This window comes from Siniperca chuatsi, linkage group LG20 (genome assembly GCF_020085105.1).
Source record: "Siniperca chuatsi isolate FFG_IHB_CAS linkage group LG20, ASM2008510v1, whole genome shotgun sequence".
NCBI classification, from domain to species: Eukaryota; Metazoa; Chordata; class Actinopteri; order Centrarchiformes; family Sinipercidae; genus Siniperca; species Siniperca chuatsi.
In genome coordinates, this window is record NC_058061.1 from 3812367 (window position 1) to 3835775 (window position 23409).

Here is a 23409-nt window from a genome sequence, read left to right on the forward strand (position 1 = left end):
CCTCATGGCAAAGAAACTAAATCAAATCTTGGTGGTGTGGGGTATGCAGCGTGCATGGTGCTCGTGGAAAACAAAAAGTGGCTTTTCGGGCTGCATAACCAGCAGAGTGCGCAGAGATGGAGAGATGAAATGAAAAGCTAAAGTGGGGAGGGAGGACAACAAGCTTCCCCTCGGGTCATAGAAAACGCCCATAGAAACAATTCGGAGGGAGAGTGCAGCATAACATACAGTAGAAGCTGCGTTGTAAAAGAAAGAAGTGGAAGGAGTTAACTGAAGAGGACTCTGAACTGGTGAACATGACAGCAAACAGACCTTTGAAAATTGCGACTGGCACCAAAGACTTTCTGGCTGGAGAGCTTTGGGGGGGTGTTTTCTGGAGCTCAGCGGTACCGGTGGTCTGAACCACATTGCTCCTCATGTCAGAGTCATTAGAAATGTCAGGCCTTGAATAGCTGGCCCTATGTAACGATGAGTCACTGCTGCTGTTTTCAGTTGCCGTGCCAGATGGCATTTTGGTAAAAAGGCTATCCTTCTCGGAAATGTTCCTACTGCTGCGTGCTGGATGAGGATCTTCTGAATGAGAATCAAAGCCAGAGTGCGACAGACTTTGGGTGTGAGGCGGCTGTTGTGTTTCTGGGGAGATATTTTTGCTTCCAGAGTCTCTATCTGCAGTCACTCCATCTTTTGTTTGTTCAGAGTCGAGCTCCTCTCCTTGATTAACCCACAAGCTTCGGTCTCCGATGGATGTCAGGTCTTCCAGAGCCATGCTGCGAACTAAAGACAGATTGCTCATTTCAGTCAGGCACTCGGAGGCGTCCAGGCTGATCGCCCTCTGAGAATCCGCAGCTCCAGTCCGCTCAGGGCTCCCCCTGCTGGCCGGTACGTCCCGTCTAATCTCTGACCCGCAGCTGAGGTCTTCAGAAGCCCATAAAGAGTCACTTAGCCTCTTCCCACACTCTCCCACCGCCTCGTTTCCTGGGTCCAGGGAGCAGGAAGCTCCCATGAAGTCAACGCCCTCCCCAGCGTCTCCGTCTACAGCAGGCTTTGATCCGTCGCCCGCAAACGCAAACTCACTGCGGACTCCAGAACCAGGCTTTGCTAATTTGTTTGGAAAGCAGGTTAATGATGACATTCACAGCACTTGTTTTCCATCTCCCCATTAAAACCAAAAAAAAAAATTAAAAATTAAAAAAGTGAACAGAACTGGGAAATTGGTGTCCATGAGGAAAATAACAGACTATTGTGTTTCATTAATCAGGAAAAAAAACTGAGAGAGCTATAAAATGTGAAGATGCAAGACCATGAACTGAGACGTGATCAGTGGTGGAAAAGTTCACATCAAAATAAAATGAGATGAAAATGGACAGTAATGCATCATTCAAATATGATATAAAGTCTTTCCTGGACTCCTTCTGACTGTAAAATAATGCATTCCCCCCCAAAAAAACTTTACCGGTGATCTTAGTTTCTGCAGTGATGAAGCAAACTATTAAAGAGCTACAAAAAGTGTATGGAGTCTGGAGTGTGACACCAAGAACTACATACATTACAATAGATTTATTTAGCATTTAAATGTTGCATTAATAAAAAATATAGTAAAAAATTTAAATATATATGTGGCTTGGACTTCATTTTCAGGTGGCTAAACGCTCACATCTCTAAATTAAAGAGAGATGACTTTAAGTTTAAGTGAAATGGAAATGACACATATGTAAGTAAATTGAATAAGTAAATAGGCAACTGTTTATTAACATGTTCACCAAATAAACTTTGGCGTTAATAACGCACTTTGTAACTGTGTTTAGATTATGTTATTATTATTATGTCAATGTTGTGTTTACAGCTTGTTGCACTGCCTCCAAGTGGCCAAAAGATCTAATAATGCAGCTTTAAAAGTAAGACTTAAAAAAACCTTTTTAAAATAAATTTTGCAATTCTATTTTAAAGTTCAACCATTAACTCATCACTCAAAGACAGAATGAGGAAATTTAAAAATTTAGTGATCTTTTTACATATACATTTTTTAATTTTAGTTTATTAATACATCATTTAACTGCAATGTCAATCCAAAATGACCTTTTTAAAATGGTTTAATTTATTAATTAGTTATAATTAAAGCCTGTAAAAGTCAATAATTATTCAGGTGACACACTTCAGACTGTGTAATACAGGAGCAGCAATATATGACAGTTCTGTCAATATATGGCACATACTATGAAAACAGATTGCAGAGAACAGCTCCGTCCCCTCTGGGTAACTTTTTGTCCACCTGGAGTTATAACTGTACTCATGTCGCTCGTCTGCAGTAAATAAATACAGTCTAAGTGTGATCAATAAAACATAAAACAGCCTACCTGTTGAAGCAGCTCCTCCTGCTGCTGATTGATGATGAGACAGATGGAAAAGACATTAGAGCATGATCAGTAATGGCTTTCTGTCACTCATGACTGCATAAAACACTCACTCACTGCAAAGAAATCAATGCAAAGCCCACATACAGCATGTCTTCAGTTAATGCAGAAAGCCCATAGCAAATAACTGTTAAATATATCATTCAAAAACATAGGGATGACTATGCAAACGATCAGGTTTCCACAGGTTTTATGTGAGTCTGTCATGGTGTAGCAGTACCACACCTAAGCTGGTGCTCCATGTGGTGCTTCAGCTGTTTTTAACATTATTCTGGCGTTCCCCACGACTGGGAGCGCTGCATCTGTTTAACAGATCACAGGAGTCTTAAATCTGCCTGCGGTTTGGCCATTCGGCTCACTCTGAAATAGCCAGGATGCAACCATCTTTTCGTTTAAAAAAAAAGGACATGTTTGAGTCTGCTTATGATCAAGTTGCAGTTCTGAAAGAAGCAAAGTATTAACCATCAGAGCAAGCATAAAGAAAAAAAGAACGAAGCCACAGAACAAACCCAAAAACCCCCCCACTCTTTTCCAATTATGATGCTGAAAGAAAAAGATGGTAAGCTTCGTTTTACACTCGGGACAAACACGGGAGCAGCAGGAGGCTTTGGTCGTAAAACTTAAAGGAATAAATCAACATTTTGGGAAACACAATTATTCACTTTCTTGCAGCGAGTTAGATGAAAAGATCGATGCCACTTTCATGTCTGTGTGTTCAATATGAAGCTACAACCAGTAGCCAGTTAGCTTAGCTTAGCACAAAGACTGGAAGCAGGTGCATACAGCTAGCCGGGCTACAGCTCTCTAATTAGCATGTCATATATCTCGTTTGTTTAATCCGTACAAAAACCAAAGGTGTGGTTTTACGGAGGGGTTATTTGCCAGATTATTTCTTGGCCTCCTGGCAACCTCAAGGTGACGACAAGACTTCAGGAACTTACTGCTAGCGTATTTCCCAAAATGTCCCAAATAAAGATGCTAGGAAAACAACTGAATGCACAAGCAGCTGAAAGGAGGCAAGAGCTCAAAGGCAGGAGGCATACCAAGCTGCCCCTCGTCTTCACACGAGGTGCTCTCTATTTCTGAGAGCTCAGCTTCAACACCGCCTTTCTCTGCAGACGTCTCTGCTGCAGGATAAATAGATGTCACTTGTCAGTCAGAGAATAGGAGTCGTTCAGCCCTAAATCTAACCCTAATCTGACAGATGTTCCTCAAATTTACTCGGCTAAAGCGGCGCCCTCCTGACCTTGTGTTTCCTGCAACGGGTCAGTTGTGGTATTTCTCATGTTCGCGAGCTGTTTAACAGATCAAGGAGGCTTTTCAACCTGATGACCCTCCCCTCCACTGCGCTTTGGACTAGCTGTCACTCTCTGTATTTATGATCAAAGCATGCTTGAGAGAGACTTGAAGTGGAGCTACTACAACCTGCCCGAAGACATTAGGCTGTCTGAGTCAGTGTCTTCTTTTAAGTCTCGTCTCAAAACACATTTTTATCTGAAAGCAGATCCTGATTTTCCCTGAAATGGCTGTTTATTTTATTGCTTTTGTGTATTTTATTTCTTTATATTTCATCTTTCACTGTGGTATTTTATTTCTCTTGTAGTGAAGCGCTTTGTACTTTGTTTTGATAAGTGCTCTATAAATAAAAGTTTTATTATTATTTATTACTGTGGCTAATTCTTACAGGCACAGAAAGCCATTATTCTCCATGTTAGTCAGCGCTCTGTGGCTCGTGAAGTGGTGATTCACTGGGTAACAGGCTCTTATTGCACTTTGATTGTTGTGAAAACACAGCTACACTTGCCTCGCTATCACCATTAAGCTATAAATATTGGGCAAATGAGCAGGTTTAAAGCATACATTAGCATACATGCAGAAAACCCCAAATTTAAACCAGGACGGGTTAGAGTTGGAGGGCTGAAAATAATGAAAACTGTGAGGTAGAAGAAAATCAACAAACTAAGATGAGCATTTCTCCGATTATATCTCTGAAACAAAGGAAAGTTATTTGTAAAAGAGGAGAAATTAACTGATAATATGCACACAGACTGAAACATGCTACGTGAGGGTTAAGTTGTGGCTCTGGTGTTCAAGCATCATGACATGAGGAGTGCAGGCGGGCATACCAGGTTGCACCTCGTCGCCACAGTGGCTGCTCTCTGGTTGAGAGAGTTCAGACACAGATTTCACCCCGTTTTCACTGAGCGCTGCTTCATTCTCTGCGAATTAAAGGTAAGCTGGAGGTCAAACTTGAGGCTTAATGCGACAGAAGCCGACGTTACTTAGAAACACTGGTGAAATCAAGCACAACTAATGTTCTTGTGAGCTGTGAAATAGAATTAAAATGGTTAAAATCTTGGCAACCTCTTATGATTTAACTCATAACAAGAACAAACAATAAAAAAAACATTTAGCCAGGTCTGCACAATTAGAACAAATTCAAATATATTCACCATTTTTACCCAAATGGCTTCATTTGAAATAATGTTGCAGCCGGACAGCTAAACAATGAGCTGAAACTCACTATAAAGCTCCGTAAAGCCGAGAGGAGCTGCAGATTCAGCCGATAACTCTCTGCTGCTTCATCAATACGAGCGACGCCTTTCACATTGTAAAATATAGATCATAGCCACTTTAACATTGCTTATGGGGATAATTAATGGGGCCTTTACTTCAGAAATAGCTCCTCCCACTTCACAACTCTAAAACACAAAAAAATGTAATAAAAAGTTAATTCCTACTTAGTTTATACAGTTTAGACAGGACTCCATATCCCAGAGATATCATACGAACCGCTGAATAACACAATTTACTGTTCTACATTTCCTTTAAACTAACCACACAACTAACTTTATACTACACTTTCCAAAGTCAACTATTTCTACTGAACTACGTCTTCTACTCAGACAGATCAATGAGATACTCACTTTGTGCTTCACCGTTGATAAATGTGCTGTTTATCTCTGCAGACGGACCTGACTCTGTGTGCTGTTTCCTGTTTGTACATGAGATGATGGGAAGTAGAAACGGGGAGAACGACTGCACTAGCGAGGGCTGTAAACTGGGGAAAGCTAGGCTACGTACTAATTGGCCATATGGTTGATCGGGATAAGAAGGGAAGAAACTGAAACTGATTATCAGCTACAAGCTGAACAGTCTGGACTGTTATTATTTATTTTACAAACTCTGCAGCTGACAAACAAGATCTGCCCTTGACATTTATTTGCTGTTTTCACATTAATAACCCTTTCAGACATTTAAAAAGCTGATGTTTTCTGTGCAGCATTAAGAGCCTGATTGTTTATGAACTGAATTGGTAGCGAACAGTGACACAGGATGGAGACAGGGCTCGTTCTGAGGGGGGTCTGACCCAGATGCCTGGATTACACAGCACAGTGCAGCTGCAGTCGGGCACTCAGGGCCAGTCAAGCATGTCTTGTATCCATTATGTAAAGCGGGATTAAAACAAAGCACAGATGAAACTGCGGGGCTCAGCCTCAGCCCCGAATCTATACAGACCTAAAGTGACTTTTAGGAAACTGTGCGTGGAAATATAAATCCTTCTCTCCAAGATAATTTAAGAATATCTTCTGGGATTAAAGCGCTAACATGAAGCCATTGTGATTGACTTGGGCTGAGCTGACCTTTAACCTGCGGGGCCCCGCAAGTCAGCTGGGTCGGGTGATCATCTATAAGCAGTGCATGGACATGATAAATGGTTTATAACACACTTTAATGTCCTTAAAAGCAGATTAAAGGACATTTTTAAGTGTTATTAATGAACAGTATTTGTCAACTGTATAAAATATGTCTTCAAATGATTTATAATAATTACATTACTGTGTTATATTATCATTCATTATCTGTTTATATACCAGCATCCAGTCATGGATGCTTCACAGGAAGAGTTGTTGACAAATATATTAATAAATACTTTATATCAGCTTACAACTACAATAGTTATTATATTTTAGATTTAATTATTGTATTATAGTGTGTTATTAAATTTATTAAATGTTTATATACTTCTTATATATGCTAAATAGGTACGTTAAGTGTTAATAATATTATTTTATTTATAATAAAATCGTGTGCTATCCTTTACCGAATATGATTTTATGTCATTCTACAAAGTTTTGTTACTCAAATTAATGATTTCAATTGTTTTTGTTCGACATATACGAAATATTGATTGATTTTATATGTAATTTTGTATACATTTTCCATATTGTGATGAATATCTATTGAAAAATGTCATTGTTTATGCCGTTATAGTGGTTTCAAACATATCGCCCAGCCATATAATCAAACATATACAATAAAAAGAAATACTAATAGTTGTCTAATCTACTGTAGGTTATATTTGCATAGTATGTTTATTTTCATGGCTGCTTAATAACCATTCAGAACTTCCCTGAAAATGTAAGCAATTTTCATATTAACTTGCGTTGTTGTTAATTTAGACATTATTATCATCATTATCATTATCATTATTATTATTAATATATATTATTCTTCTTGGACGTCAAATGCACAGGTATTTTTGATGTTGCTGCACATAAATAAACTATATTAAACCAGTTATTCGTTCCTTTTTTAAAGCTATAGGTCTGTTCAAACTTGTCAATATCAGTTAGTAAATCTGTTGTAGCCTTGGAAACTGTACATTGGCCAAACGATACATGTTTACTGGTTGGAAACTAAAATATTATTCATGGGAAATGACAGCAAACATATTTTTAAGAGTGAATTTCTGTGTTGGATCTTGTCATGATATCAGAGCTGACCCATGACGTAATGATAAGAAGATAATATGAATGATGTCATCAGGATTATGTCACCGTGTTCAGACAGACAACAGCGCTGCGTGAAAAAACTAATTCATTTGAATTTGGCAAGGTGCAGCGTTGGCCAATCAAATCCGTGCAAGCAAACGTTCTTGGTAAATTTCTTTGTAACATGAACGCTGCATTTCGGCTGTTTACCGCTTTACAGAGTTTAAAAATCCTGTCTCATAGTTTTAGAATGATTCTGTTACTCAACGCAGGGCTGTTTTCAGTCTGAACACCCACTTATTCTGTAACATGTATGTTTACTTTCACCATTTAGCCTGATTCATTAACAGAGGAAGCGTCTCTTTGTTGACCGTACTGGTTTGTCTGTATGTCTCATGTCTGACCTTTCATTTTGGCGTCTCCGGGGCTTCTGTGTCCCATCTGGACTCCGTTCTCCTGGTGGTGCTGGTCGCTGATGGTCATGTTGGCTAAGGAGGAGCTCATGGTGTCTCCAGAACTGTAGCTGTTGGAGGCGTTGTTCATGTAGTCCATTGCCAGTTGCAGGTCAGGCTGCAAAAGTTCAATAAATGAAGATCAGGACGGAGTCAAACTGTCAGTCCAGGATGTGTCACATTACTGGTTTCAAACATATGACAAGTTACAAGTTTTACATGCAAAGTATCTGACCAGGAAGAACCTGGTTTTAAGGATTAAATATAATGTTGGCATGCTTCATGGACACCTTGAACCCAGTCCGTCCCCACGAAATGTAAACAGACACTGTGCCTGTGAAAACCAGTTATTTATACATCCTGACGTGGGGTCGGCGCTTCATGTTACAGCCTCACAGATAAAAATAGTCCCTTCTGCCCATGTGCACGCCGTCCTCACTGTCACTTCCTAAACAACCACGTCTGAACAAGCAGCACTTGTGTTTCATGTACCGCCATACCTCAGCACAGAACAAGTCATTAAGATGCGAATATATTGTACCACAGGAAATAAACCTTACAGCCCCGACACGCTCCTTCAACCGGAGAGATTTGAATTGCGTCAAATCTCATAAAAAGAGGATTACATATCAGATTAGACCCAAGCCTCTGGTTACATCAGTAGTTTTCAGTTCGAATCATATTTATTTTCACCGCCCTCTCACACAATCACTCTCTATCACACAAACTTACAAAGCGAGCCAGTGCAGAGAGCTTATGGCGTAATCAGTCTCTGCGTCCAAACTGCTCTTTCCGTGTTTGTATGTTGATGCAGATTTGTCAGCTTCTGATCATTTTTTTTTTCACCCTCATGCCCACTTTGGCACATAAACATGACTCGGTTTAATCTCTAGTGCTTAAAGCCCGTAGTGACCCAAAGACAGTATATACCATTAGCTTACAAAATTATCTTCCGTCAATATCATGTATCAGTGGAAATGAATCAGCATTGATTAAATGCAAGTAGTTGAAGTTGAAGATGTTGCCATAAAAGATTGGCCTCTTCAGTGGAGGAAAGTAACTACGTAGATTTACTCAAGAACTGTACTTAGGTTACATGTTCAGGCACTTGGACTTGACTTGAGTATATCCATTTCATGTTACTTTATATTTCTACTTTTCAGAGGGAAGTATTGTACTTTTACTTCACTACATTTATCTGATAACTTTAGTTACTTTACAGAATCAGATTAATAATACAAAATCTAAATCAACAAATAAATTATGATGTATTATTATAGGTTAAGATAAGACTTTATTGATCCCTGGGGGTAAATTCACGAGCTACCCAGCGCAACATTAAAGCGATGAACGCATTAATGTATCAATAATTATAATACAATAATATAATATACATTATTCTGAAATGGGCCATTCTGCATAATGAATACTTTTACTTTTGGTACTTTAAGTATATTTTGATGCCTCTGGTTATCTTCAGGCTTTTCCCCCAAATACCTTGCAGTGATGTGATGGCACCTGATGCAATTGTCTCTTTACAAGCAGCAACGCCTAAAACTGTTGCCGTGGTTACTCCACCCCATAAAACCTACTCTAAAGGCACTTTGCTCAGCTATGTGACCTTCCTTCTGTGTACTTTCATATCTCCTGACCTTGGATGTCCAAACAAACGCTCCACATTCAGCACAAACGGCATGGAGGGGACAAAGTGGCAAGGCAAGTTTATTTATTTAGCACATTTCAACAACAAGGCAATTCAAAGTGCTTTACATAAAACATAAAAGCAACATAGGGCAATATAAAAAGCCATTTAAAACACTTAGAGTTAAATAGAAAACAAGATAAAACAGGAGAGTAAAAAGTTACAGTGCAGCGTAAGAAATTAATCATTATTTGATTTAATAAAAACGCAGCAGCAAACAGAAAAGTCTTCAGCCTTGATTTAAAAGAACTGAGAGTTGCAGCAGACCTGCAGTTTTCTGGGAGTTTGTTCCAGATATGTGATGCATAAAAACTGAACGCTGCTTCTCCAGATTTAGTTTTGACTCTAGGGAAAGAAAGCAGACCTGTCCCAGACCAAATGAGAGAGGCAGAAGATCAGAAATGTACTTTGGCCCTAAACCATTCAGTGCTTTTTAAACCAACAGTAGTATTTTGAAATAACTTCTTTGACAGAGAAGAAGCCAGTGTAAAGACCTCAGAACTGGAGTGATGTGATCCACTTTCTTGGTCTTAGTGAGGACGCGAGCAGCGGCGTTCTGAATCAGCTGCAGCTGTCTGATCAATCTTTTAGAGAGAGACCTGTAAAGACTGTTACTGTAGTTGTGTCGACTGAAGATAAATGGTTTTCCAAAGTTTGTCCAAAACCTGTTGAGACTTAAGTCCTTTAATCCTGGATATATTCTTAAGGTGGTTGTAGGCTGACTTTGTAATTGTCTTAAAGTGGCTGTTGAAATTCAGGTCTGTGTCCATGACTACACCAAGATTTCTGGCTTGGTTTGTGGTTTTTAACATTAAGGACTGAAGCTGAGTGCTGAATTTTAATCGTTCCTCCTTGGCTCCAAAAACAATGACTTCGGTTTTATATCTTTGTTTAATAGAAATTCATCATTGATTTGTTCAATACACTTATTCAGCACTTGTATGGGATTATAGTCCCCTGGTGACATTGTTGTGTAAATTTGTGTGTCATCTGCATAATTATGGTAACATATTTTGTTATTTCCAAAATCTGAGGCAGTGGTAGGATGTAGATGTTAAACAGAAAAGTCCCCAGAATGGAGCCTTGGGGAACTCCACATGTAATTTTTGTCCACTTAGATGTGTAGTTACCTATAGACAGAAAGTAGTCCCTGTCCTTTACATAGGATTCAAACCAGTTTAATACTGAGCCAGAAAGTCCCACCCAGTTTTCCCAGTCTGTCTAGTAATATGTTGTGGTCGACGGTGTCGAACGCAGCACTGAGATCCAATAATACAAATACTGAAATTCTGCCACTGTCTGTGTTTAAGTGGATGTCTCTGTGCTGTGGTGTGCTCGAAAACTGGACTGGAAGGCAACCAGATCAGGTCAGAAAACACTTTAAATAGACCACACTTTAAAACATGATCCTTCTGGAAGGCAGTTCTTACACCAAAATGTCCAGTTTATGTAATGAATTGATCATACATATCACAATCAGTCAAATGACATATTAGAATATAAGTATAAAGTATTGATTCACGAAACATTCTGCCGTAATATGGTGTTAATTTGGTCTCATGACTCAACAATTTATTCTGATAAATGTTATTGTATTTATACATTAGCCAATAATCAGGCTAACTTATCAATGATATGGTATAAATACAAATAATATGGTTTAAATATCTCAATCCTTTTCTCAACAGTTTTGAATACACTGACACAAAGTATTGATATTTTTTGCATTAATATTTCAAAAATAGAAAAAGAAAGATTTAAAAATAGAAAGTTTAAAGGCCTTTATTGTTAATAACGTCAGTTAATTCAAATGGAAACTGTTTCATCTTTTTAATATATTTTACTGCCTGAGTAGCTCTCTTGATGATTTCCACCCCAGTCGGTTAGATCAGTGATTCCCAACCAGGGGTACTTCTGCAGTTACCAGGGGGGTACGTGGAAAATTTGTGAAGCTCAGCAAATAAAAATTAAAAAAATACAAATTTTGATTTGATAATGTATATCCACATATTTGTGTTTAGGAGAAAAATCAACACACAAGTAAGATTACAAATTTGTGTGATGGTGATCTTTATAGTTATTGTCACAATAACGTACCAACTATGGTAGTCTGCACAAGACATTCCTCAGTTTTCCACCAACCCGAGTCAACAACCAGTTTCTGTCACTCCAAACGGCAGTAGTACAAATGCAAACTTGACTACTAAAAAATACCATTGAACACCATAAAGCCATCCCATCTATCCAAGGGTATGATAAAGGGGCACCTAAGGCTGTGGGGGTACGTTGGACAAAAAAGGTTGGGAATCACTTAGATGATAAAGTTCCCATTATTCTATATTTTCTTATTGTCAACAAATCCAATTAAAATACCAAAACCAACAATGAATGTATCCCACTAATAAGTATCATCTGTGTATCCAAACCCTGATATGGCTTCTGATATTCCTCTGAGCCACAGAGCTCCACTGTTGTCCAAAAACTATTAAAAACACATCAGTGAGCCGCACTGTTGCACTGGGCGACATGTTCCTTCATCACCATGAACACACACACTGTAGTTTATTCTGACTCAGTCCCACACACACCGTCCTGCTGCCCCAAATACTCACTAGAGCACCACATGTGGATTAATCCACCGCTGAAAATAGTCCCCAACAAATGCACCATTTCCTCCAGTTTCTTTGATAAAACTACAGTGAGCAGCTGTTTTAGCAAATTACTGAGCCTTTTTAAAACATGAAACTTTATATTTGTGAGAAAATATTTACTTCAGACAAGTGGACTTGAGATACGAAACTGAATTACGATTTTGTTTCACTACATCGCATTTGCGTTAGCCAACTTCTGTTTGACAAGGTTTGCCATTTTGTTATAACCAATCAGCAGCAAGTCACACATCCGTCCCACCAACGTCATTTTCAGTCGACACAGAAGCAGCGGCTGTTAGTAGCAGTTAACTTAATATTTGTCATTGAAGAAATATGCCAGTTTAAGAGTTATTATTTCTGTAAGTTCACTTACAACAACCTGTATAGCTGCATCGATTTCTTCCACGCTTGCCGCCATTTTCGTGGCCATGTCTTTCGTAATTTTTCGGGTGCTGGTACAGGAACATAACGTGCCCATTCTTAATCCTGCCCACAAAGCTCTGATTGGCTCTGTTGTGTTTTCCAAACGGTGGAAACAGCCGCCAATGAGCACAACACCAGACCTATTTGAATCACTGAAATAATCGGAGATGTAGGCAGCGATTCAAAGGTCTGGAACCAGACTTGGCTTGAAGCGGAGAGCCACAGACAGGACAGTGGAGTCAGAAAGCATTCAGAGACTGACTAACACATTGTTGGTTTTCGTCTTTTCATGGGATTTGTTGAAGAAAAATACAGAATAACACAAACCTTTTCCTTTAAAAAAAAAAAGTGCAAAACTGCATTTAAAAAGAAGATATTATAAATGGTAGAGTGATGTTTGTGTGTCCCATAGAGAGTCTAATGAATAGTGTACTCTCAGTGCTCACACACAGCTCCCGGACAAAACTCCCATTGTAGCATTACACATGACAGAATCCAAACAACAAGAAAGCTGCACCCTTGCCAATGAAGACAATCCCTTTGAGTTCACTCTGCATCCGGGTGCTCAGACGGTCAGAGAGCAGACAAACTCACGACTGATAAGAACTGGATCGTTTAGCTGATAATCGAGTGTACAGAGGGAATGTACATTAGTCTGCACCATGGTTATATTACAGGAGACAGGTGTCAAAGAGTTATAGTTTACTCAGTAAACATGAGAGCTTTTATTATCACCAACACACCCATAAGTCACTCATTGTGTTAGGGGGCAAGACAGGACAAGGCCCTCTTGATGATTTGCTTTGGGACAAAACATGCACACAAATTTCACCTGCTGCAGAAAGGGAACATGACAGCGGTCTTTGTTGCAGCTTCATGAGGGGGAAAAGGCTCAAAGGTCTGCTGATGCAGCTTGTTCCTCTCAGGGGCGTGTGAAAATGTAATCTTGGCACAGGCTCCGGCCTCCCGAGCAAACTGCTAAAGACGGCTCCGCAAGGAGCACGGTCAACAGGGATGTTGACACAGCTCCAGGAGCACTGAGCATGCAGCAACACATGCAGTCTGAAACTGTGTGTGTGATTTTTACCCCAAAGTGTGTTGCACCAAAGTGGGGCAAAATGTTGATTTCTCTTAAGGGGAACTCCACTGACTTTACACAGAAATGTGAGTTTTGTAATCAGGAAGGAAACCGTTAATGTCGTCTGTGGCTCTGCTTGTCAAGTCTGATAATAATAACCGGTTACCTCGGCTTGGGCTTGAGTCAACAAATCTTCAAATCAGAAAACGTGCTCTCCAAACTGGAGGTTTGGTGTTTGAAAGGTGCAGGCATTTACCAGGCACGAAGGCTCTAACCGAAACTAAAAGATACCATTAGATGCACAGTGTTTCTGGAGCTTGACCCGTATTAGGGACTAAAAACCAGGACATGCGCTGCTTCAATTTTGACCATCTCTTTTTAAATCTGTCTCTTGCAAGTCCCTAATGTAATACTACATCACTGAAGTACCTCTTAAATAACAGTTACAAGAGGTTTATACAGATTTTATGTAGATTAGGGCTGTTATATTATTGTAATTATTTTCATTATCGAAAATCGATTCATCTTCTGATTATTTTCTTGATTAAACGTTTAGTCCATAAAGTGTCAGAAAACAGTGAAAAATGCCCTTCTCAGTACATGGTGACGTCTTCAAAACGTGCTTGTTTCGTCACACAAACAGAAAACCCAAAGATATTCAGTTTACTATCATATAAGACAAAGAAAAGAGGGAAATCCTCACATTTCAGAAGCTGGAGACAGAGAATATGTATGTAAAAAATTATTTAAATTATTGTCAAAATGGTTGGTTTAGTCGATTAATCAAGTAGTCAATTGACAGTGAATTAATCAACAATTGTTACAATTAGGCAAGTAGGCAAAAATGGCAAATATTCTCTGGTTCCCCCTTCTAAAATTAGATGACTTGCTGCTTTTTTAAAATCTGTGTTATCTTTGGGTTTTAGTCTGTTTGTTGGAAAAAACAAGACATCTGAAAATGTCATCAATAATTGTTAGTTGCAGCCCTCGATTAACCAATTATTCGACTAATGGTTTCAGCTCTAAAGTACGGCAGAGAATACAACTGAAACCAATCAATATGTTGTCGTAATGGGGGGGGGGGGTTATCTATTAAATTGACCTGCAGTCAAAAAAAACAAAGATATTCCATTTACATTAAACATAAGACAGAGGAAAGCAGCGAATCCTCACATTTTGTAAACTGAAACAGATCAAACCCAAAAACCAAGGCGTTGTCTGATGCCGTGCATCGTCCTGCCTGCTCACCAGCACTGCTTGTAGCCCAGCTGAGAGACGAGGACGCTGCTCTCATGCTTGATTGCCTCTGTATCTCTGACCTACTTTCCTCATCATTCCCTGCGTCTGTGTTCTCGCCCAGCCTCCCGGCCTCCGCCAGCCTCAGACTGACTCTACCTTTCTAATGAGGGCCCAGCCCTGCAGTGGAGGGGCTGAAGGTGGAGCCCGTTTCCAGTTTGCCCTCCATCTAAGCGCTGGAGGCCAAACATCTTGGGCTCAGCATCCACTAGCAGCTACAAACACACGTTTAGTATCTGTGGTGCCCAGTAGTCACATTTTCCACCTGCGTTTTCATACCTCCAGGATGTACACCACGCCCTGCTACCTTTCCACACAGCCTCCTTTCAGTTTAAAAAGACGCTGCAGCTTCTTAAAACAAGACATTTGTTACATAATCAAAGCTTGACTTTCAGTTCCAGTTTGCAGAGGAGTAAAAGACACAGCGCGAGTCTACAAACTGGCTGCGTGGAATTCAAAATATGAGGATTTCTTCTTTCTTCTTGTGTTGTCATGGTGCAGGAGTTTAAAGTAATCAGATGCTCCAGCTGCTGCATGTTTCAATATGTACACAAGACCCAGAGCTACAATTTGATCCGCCACCACACACACACACACGCACACACACACACACACACACACTTGTTTACTGGTGCAGTTAACCAAAGTCCTCCATCAGCATGGTGCCAATTAACTGCGTACAAGAATGCAGTTTGTAGCCCGCTGTGGCATTTCTTCTTCTCTTTAAAGAGACGACGTCTGAACAGCTTCGTTTGGCAGACATTACGACTCTGCCAGGTTTATCTTGTCTTTTTCTTATTGTACATCTGAATGAATGCACTGATAAGCCCGGGAATCGATTTGTCTTTACAAAACTGTAAAAGTTTGATAAAAGAATATTTAATGCAAGCAATAATGATAAACTTTCTGTTTGATTATCCAAAACATGAATCAATAATCAAACGTAAGACCCCAGAAGAAGCAGATTAATGATTATTTTCATTATCAATTCATCTGTTGACTATTTTCTGGATTCATTATTTTGGCAATAAAATGTTAAATGAAACGTTAAAATTAAAATGTTTTTTTTTTGTTGCAGATTAATTGTCTGTCAACCGACCCATCAACTAATTGTTTCGGCTCTAAAGCAGATATCAGAGTCAAATACAGTAAATCTGACTACCTTCTATAAAAAGCTGTAGAGAAGTAATTTCAGTGATGTTGTTGGTTTTGCCAGCCTAAGCTTCTCAGGCAGCTCCTTCCAAAATGAGGCTGGCTGGATGCGGTCACCTTTGGACTTGAGCCCACACGTCGGTCTTTGCTAAAACGAGCACTTCAGTGTGGATTCATTTCATAATCTCTGACGCTCGAAGCCACGTCGCTGAAGCTGATGACTCGATGAAGTCAGCAGCCAGATCCAGAGACTGTTTCACCGAACCTGCATCTTTGAGGGTAAAACTACACTTTGTTCAAACTTGGCCACGTCGTAGTTTTGGATTTCCCTTCAACTGCTCGGTGAATTATTGTGAATTTGTGTTGGTTTGGTCGATTGACAACATTTAAACATATCTATAAAATTCAACTTATCAGACTTTGTTATGGACTGAACGATTAAAGTCTTGGGCTTGTTTCCATCGTTAGACAGGTATAAAGAAATATTGGAAACTAAGCAGACAGCTAATAATTATCTAATAGTTCAAAATCAGAAATTAAAAAGGATAGGTTCAAGTCTGTCTTAAGTCTGTTTGACACATTAAGGTTATTCATCCAGATCCGGATCCTGGTCGACAAAATACTCGTATTCGTTAAGCTCAGACGCTAACGTCTTTTATCCAAAGATTTTTCTTCTTCACTCTTTATTATTAGAAAAGAGCAATGGAAAACATATAGGTAGCGGCTTCTGACTTTTAGCTGACTGCTGCTGTCTCTGGTTAAAATGACTGGTGACAGATTAGATCAGCTGTAGCTAATTAACTTAAACTGAAAAATTGAGCCAAGACCAAAATCAGATTTTTCGGCATCTGTTTTACCATAGAAAGTGCAATTTCAGACAAATACATCATGTAAAATTAGCAAGAACTACAAAACAGATATAAAAACCAAATCGCAGCGACACTCCGGATAGTTAAGGCTAAAGCTAACTTTTTCCTGTTTCCTGTAACTGACATATCAGTTTTGATTCTCCAACATCTTAGTAATTGAGTTTGTCATACCACATAAATAAGGCAGAAGCTAAATCTAACCATAATGCCCATTTTGTCAAGCCACGACATTTAGCCTGTGAAAGTCTAGGGTTTATGGGAAATGGTGTTCGTTAAAGATCCAGTGGCATCTAGCGGTGAAATTGCAGATTGCAACCATTTGAACACCGCTCGCCTCACCCCCCCCTTCCAAGCGTGCAGGAGAAACTACGATGGCCGCGAAACTCGTGAAAGGCCCTCTCTAGAGCCAGTGTTTGGTTTGTCCGTTCTGGGCTACTGTAGAAACATGGCGGTGCAACATGGCGGCCTCTGCGGAAGGGGACCCGCTCCCTCTGTAGATATAAACGGCTTATTCTAAAGGTAACGAAACTTAACAATTCTTATTTTCAGGTGATTATACACTAATGAAAACATACTTATAAATATTATAATCCATTTCTGCCAGTAGCTCCACCTAAATGATACACACTGGACCTTTAAAAGGCAGCTAAAAACATAAATATTGAATAAACTACAATATTAGACCTTAGCGAGCCCTTCCGAGGCTGGATTTTTTTTGTTATTAGCATGTCAATGAGATTTTGAGAGAGATTTTCTTACTTCTGAAACAGAACCCATAAGTTCTGGTTTCACTTTGGCTCTTTATAGCTGTTTTTGTAGTTACTGCTGCCTGAAGACATCCCTTCAACAACATGGGCTCTGAACCCATCCTTTAAATTTGAACTACAAGTTCAGCAGCTCTCTGGAAGGGAGGAGTCCATGTCAGCCCTCACTGTGTGCGCGCATACCAGTACGTTTCTCCAGTAACAACCCGTGCCAAAGCGCTGCAGAAACATGCAGAAGGCGGTCTGTGTCTTCAAACATTAACAAAATGACACTGAGATGTCTTTCATTCCTCTGCGCAGATCATCTGGCCGGCTGGAATGGCTTCCAGCTGCGGTTACAGACTACAACATGCCCGCTCCTTGTAAAGAGTGGCGCACAAGAAACTGGCTCTCCCCACGAGGATGGGAAAGAGGTGTGTCTGAGGCGAAGAAAGAGACAAGAGATCCTCATTCCAACAAATCCATCCAGACCACAGGTTTTATTATCACTGGCGCGCAAAAGGCGCGTTCAGCCCCTATTGTTTTCATTTGGTTTGTAGAAGGGTGAAAAGGCTTTCCACGCACCTACTGTGGATCAGATCCTGTCCACTGACCCCGAGCGGATTACTGAAGAGCCCATATGTGTCAGATAAGCAGCCTGGTTCACTGCTCGGGCTGTGTGACAGCGGAGAGAGATCAGATGAAAAAATGGGCTTGGCATTTGCGCACAGGCGCCGCATCACTCCGATTCCCTACAGTCTCCGCTCTCTAAATAATTTAAGAATATGAACATACAGTAGAGACGCATGTACATGAATGCAATAGACCAGGGGCTTGTCGTTGCTTTAGATGCGGGATTTCACGTTAAAGAAATAAAAAAAAAAGGAGCCCGTTTGTGTTGCACGTACAGCTACGCTAGAAACCATTTAGGCCTTCAGATGCAAGAAAGAAGCGAAAGATCCAGAATAACGGGAGGGGGAGAAAAAGGCAACGCGAGGAGTCCGCACAGCCAGAAATTCACATTCACAACGCTCAAAATCAGACGACACAAAGAAAAGAGGTGTTTACCGCTAATAAACTGCAGTACATATGAGAGAAATAGCATTGCATTGTCCTCCTGGGATCCTTTAATAATGAGATTATAAATATTCTGGCGGATTAGTCTTGTTATCGCGCGCAAAGGCAACCTCCGTGCGGCTGGAGCGACAGCAGGACCTGCTCCGGAGGAGGATGGAGACATTTTTTTTCTTTTATTTGTTGCTTTTTACTCGGGAATGAGGAGGAAACATGCGCTGTGCCGTGTTTGTGGGGAGGTGACTGCTCCTCCAGCGCTGGAGCGATGATGGCTGCAACAAAAAACAAAACCAAAAAAAAAAAAAAACACGTTTTCTCTGTTTATTGTAACGAGGATAGATGAAGATGGCGATCGCGCGTAATGAAAGTCTGGTTTTTAAAAACGTGCGAAATAAGCCGCTGCAGGAGGATCTATGCTGACATAGGATTTAAGAAAAATGTATCTCATTCATGCGCGTGATATTTCTATACGTGTAAACGCACAGGAGGCCCAACCTCTTCCACCTCAAGCAAAAAAAAATATTAAGTGACAAGACGAATGCCGATGGAGAAACACGACGCAGCGTTTGGCTCGCACGTCGGCCGCTCGCTGGGATGTTTCGGTGCGATTGCACGGAGATTGGATAGGTCAAATAATAGAAATATGTCGGGGTTTTTCTTACCTGAGCGCAGACAGCGGTGTCGTCTCTTCAGCGGCAGTCGCTCACCGGGTTGACACAGCTTCTCCTCGCAGTGCAGCTGCAGGCCGGAGCGGGGCGCTGCGGAGCGGAGCGGGGCGCAGCGCAGACCGTCGGTCCTGAAATGCGACCTGTCTGCACACAGCAGCCCGTCTGGTTTCATGGAGGCTGTAAACAAAGAAGTGCAAATACAAGCTTTACAGACACAGTGTTACTTTGGTTCATTTTCTATAAAAACACACAGAAGTATTAAAGATATTTTACTTAAGTAAAAGTAGCAATACTACAGTGTAGAAATCCTCTGTTACAAAGTCCTGCATTCAAGATTAAAGTAAAAGTACTCACTAAGCAGAATTGGCCCATTTCCACTGCTGGAAGGTAACTAAAGTACATTTACATTGATTATTTCCATTGTATCCTACTTTATACTTCTACTCTACATGTCAGAGGGAAATACTGTACTTTTTACTCCACTGCGATTATTTGACAGCTTTAGTTACTTTGCAGATTCAGATTAATACAAAACACAACTAATATTCAACAACAATCAACTAATAAATGATGATATATTATTATGGATTAAACTCCTCCGAATTAAACTAAGCTCCACCTTTACCAGCTGCAACATTAAAGTGATGAACACATTAATGCATCAATAATTATAATCCAATAATATAATAAACATTATTCTGAAATGGGCCATTTTGCATAATGAGCACTTTTACTTTTAGTCCTTTAAGCATATTTTGATGTTGATTTTTACTTAAGAAAGAGATGATAGATAGATAGATAGATAGATAGATAGATAGATAGATAGATAGATAGATAGATAGATAGACAGACACAGTCTATGGTTAAGATCTTCATTATGGGAAATACAACTTACAGACAGACAATATAATCGGTTAATTGAATAAAATATGAAACATTGAAATACTGAACATTATTTGACAATTCATGTCAAAATCTTGGTGTGGTGGGGGGCCTTGGACTCAAGACCTCAGTAAGGTCTAAGGTCTAAAGTCAATCTTAAAGCTGCAGCATACAATAATGTTTTAGACAACAGAGAGTTTCCAGCTTTCGTGGCAACAGTTTGTGTTTGTCCCTTTGCTGTTTCATCGTGACAGCTCCCCCTTTAGGATGAGCTGGATCACCGACTGTGAGCCAGACCTGGTCACCCAACATCACTGATGCTCTTGTGGCTGAACGGGAGCAAAATCCCTGCAGCCAGGCTCCAACATCTGCTGGAAAGTCTTCTGTAACTAACGTCCATGCTTATGGTGTTCATGTAGTGAATTCGAGATTGTTTTGAGGCCTTTCATTTCCTGAAACTGGATGCAAGCACAGGATTGGTGCACAGCCGTAGTTGTGTGTGTGTGTGTGTGTGTGTCCAGCTAATGTTTGCACTTTCAGGTACCAGAGGACGACACAGGATGCAGGTTTTTGGATTTCAGAAAAGGTGGATTTTTATTTCTCCAAAAAAATATGAGAAAAGGCAAAGCTAAAGGGGTTATTAACTAAAGAGGTCAACAAAACAGAAATAAGCTCGAAACACAACTGCAACAGAACTAAGTGACTTAAACTGACATAACTAACGACGCACGAGGGGAACATTAATACTGGCAGGCTAAACCGTTTAACAGACACGAGGGGTGAACAAACACAATACCCTGCAGGTAACTCAAAAGAAAGAGATTATAATAATGAGTCTTAAAAAAGTGTTGACGATACAAAATTAACTAAATGTGCTTCATCTGGAAATTAATGTGTCAAAAAATATCATAGAAAAACCCTAAACTGTGCTGGTTGTTTGCTTATTGATGAATTGTTATTATGAAAGCTGCCTGTAAGTGAATGTAAACCTAAATGAGTGAAAAGATGGAGTGAAAGCACAAAGGCCTTCAGTGTCATTTCAATTAACATTATTTACACATAGATGGTCAGTTTGGCCATTTTAAAACAAATTCTGAGTTATGAGATTTTCTTACTAAGTCAGATATTTTCTTTTACATTTGTTTTGTTTTATGAATGTATTTTCATTGAATATATCTGAATATTTAAGCCCTCTAACAAACAGCGGCCTGACGATGGGTCAGTTGTTACAAACTCAAGCTGTGCATCCAAACTTTGTTCAAACCCACAAAACTTTATTTTAACTTCTAGCGGAGATCCCAAAGTTTCCAAAGACACCAAATATGTGTGGCTGGATTTTGGGGAAACTGATGCACATAAGACATTTAAAATATCTGCTGGTGCAGCCATAAAAACATCGAGTCTTGTGTTTAGATATTTCCTTCATCATAACGCTTCAACAAAGAGCGGAACAAGATGATTTTAACAACCTTAAAGCGACTGAATGGGGGAATAAAAGCAGGTTGTAAATAGCTTTTATTTAACATGCAGTGATTGTGTGTGTGTGTGTGTGACATCCAGACTGAACAGAAGCTACAGTAACCGATCAGCGCGGTCGGCACACAAAGGTCGAGTCTTGGCACATAAAACAGTGGAGGCCTGGGGGACTGAACAGTGCGCCCTTGTGTCACTGGCCTGCCCGTGGCCTCTCACTATCACACACTGGGTGCCAACTTTTACACTAAGTCGAGAAACCATTCAGCTCCGGAAAACAGCAGTGGAATTACTGACGGTCAGAGCTGTTTGGGAATGTTGAAGCCACGATGTGTTGGCAAGACGAGACTCTTTGTGCCTTCTTTCTTTCTTTCTCCCTCTCTCTTTTTGGAAACCTGCCCAGTGCAGCAGCTGCCACTAGCTGTGTGGCTGAAGATGATTGGCTTTATCCTGTGGTGGGAGTTCGCTGCGGGCCAGGTGCTGCTGTGGGATCCGTCTCAGGCTGAAAATCTCCCTCTACACACCCTTTAAATCCTCACGTGGTCAGCAGTCTGTTCACCTGGAGGAGCCACTTCAGGGACTGCAGGACATTTCATTCTTTCCATGCGCATTACAGGAAGTGGAGCTCAGTGGAGTTGAATACGATGCAGGTTTAAAGTTTAAAGCTGCAGGTTTTTATGTTAAACAAATAGTTTGACATTTTGGGAAATGCACTCTCTTGCGGAGTTAGATGAGATGGTCCATATCACGGATCTCTATATGATAAACATGAAGCTACAGCCAGCAGCCGGTTAGCTTAGCTTAGCATAAAGACTGGAAACAGCCTGCTAGCCTGGCTCTGTCCAAAAGGTAACAAAATCCACCTTCCAGCACCTTTAAAATCTCACTAATAACATGTTATATCTTGTTTGTTTAATCTGCACAAAACCAAAGTGTAAAAACGACACAGTGATGATAAGACTCAAGGAAGTCACTGCTCCTGTCCAAGAAATAGTCCGCCACAAAAACGCAACGTGTCACTTTTACACTTTTGTACGGAACATTTTATAAACGTGTTAATTATTGAGATTTAGAGGTGCTGGTAGGTGGATTTTGTTACCTCTGGACAGGCTAGCTGTCCCCTCTTCTTTGTGCTAAGCTAAGCTAACAGGCTGCTAGCTGTAGTTTCATATTTACCGTACAGACATGAGATCTTATCTAACTCTCTGCCAAAGAGTGAATAAACGTATTTCTCGAAATGTCAAGCTGTTCCTTAAAAAGATATTATTTTCTGTGTTCCACAATATTTTCAAATATATTATTATATGCATCTCAATATCTGATGATGTGTTTTATGATTGTGTCAATTGTTCAAATATATTCAGCCTGCACACTTTTGGTTTACAATACGCCATTCATGAAAATGTGTACAAAAGATTAAGGATATATTTGGAGATATTTTGGGGGTATATATGTAATTTTGTAGTTTCTGTTTTCCTTTCACATAGCCTAACTGTACATTTGATGTACTACAACTGTTTAAACCACACCTGCCACTGGCAGACTACTGATGTGTACATATATACAGTATATGGCTGTGGTAACCATTTTGACCTGATACATATAATTAAACTTCCTCTCTTACAGGACAAATGACTGATGACCAGATTCAGGGTGCAGTACAGTGTAGACATTATCAACTGATACTGCAAAAGAAAAGAAAACAATACCATTTACATTTTTTAAGACCTTCACGTCTACAGCAAAACATTACAGATGCA

General features: G+C 40.0%; 1 protein-coding gene across 37 annotated transcripts in view; it reads right to left on the reverse strand.

Annotated features, from left to right (window-relative positions):
• The window catches only part of mapta (microtubule-associated protein tau a), a 43489-nt gene that overhangs the window by 15956 nt on the left and 4124 nt on the right, over window positions 1-23409 (reverse strand). For 2 of the 37 annotated variants that reach the window (XM_044180021.1, XM_044180020.1), the window contains exon 1: window positions 313-1542. In XM_044180021.1, coding sequence (XP_044035956.1) covers window positions 313-1132 — 820 coding nt within the window. In that variant the 5' untranslated portion in view covers window positions 1133-1542. Of the gene's footprint in view, window positions 1-312; window positions 1777-2354; window positions 2379-3454; window positions 3539-4537; window positions 4631-7590; window positions 7757-7928; window positions 8017-12364; window positions 12468-18137; window positions 18162-19288; window positions 19472-23409 lie in introns of those variants that run through there. The other 35 variants (XM_044180037.1, XM_044180040.1, XM_044180030.1 and 32 more) reach the window with 35 other exon arrangements.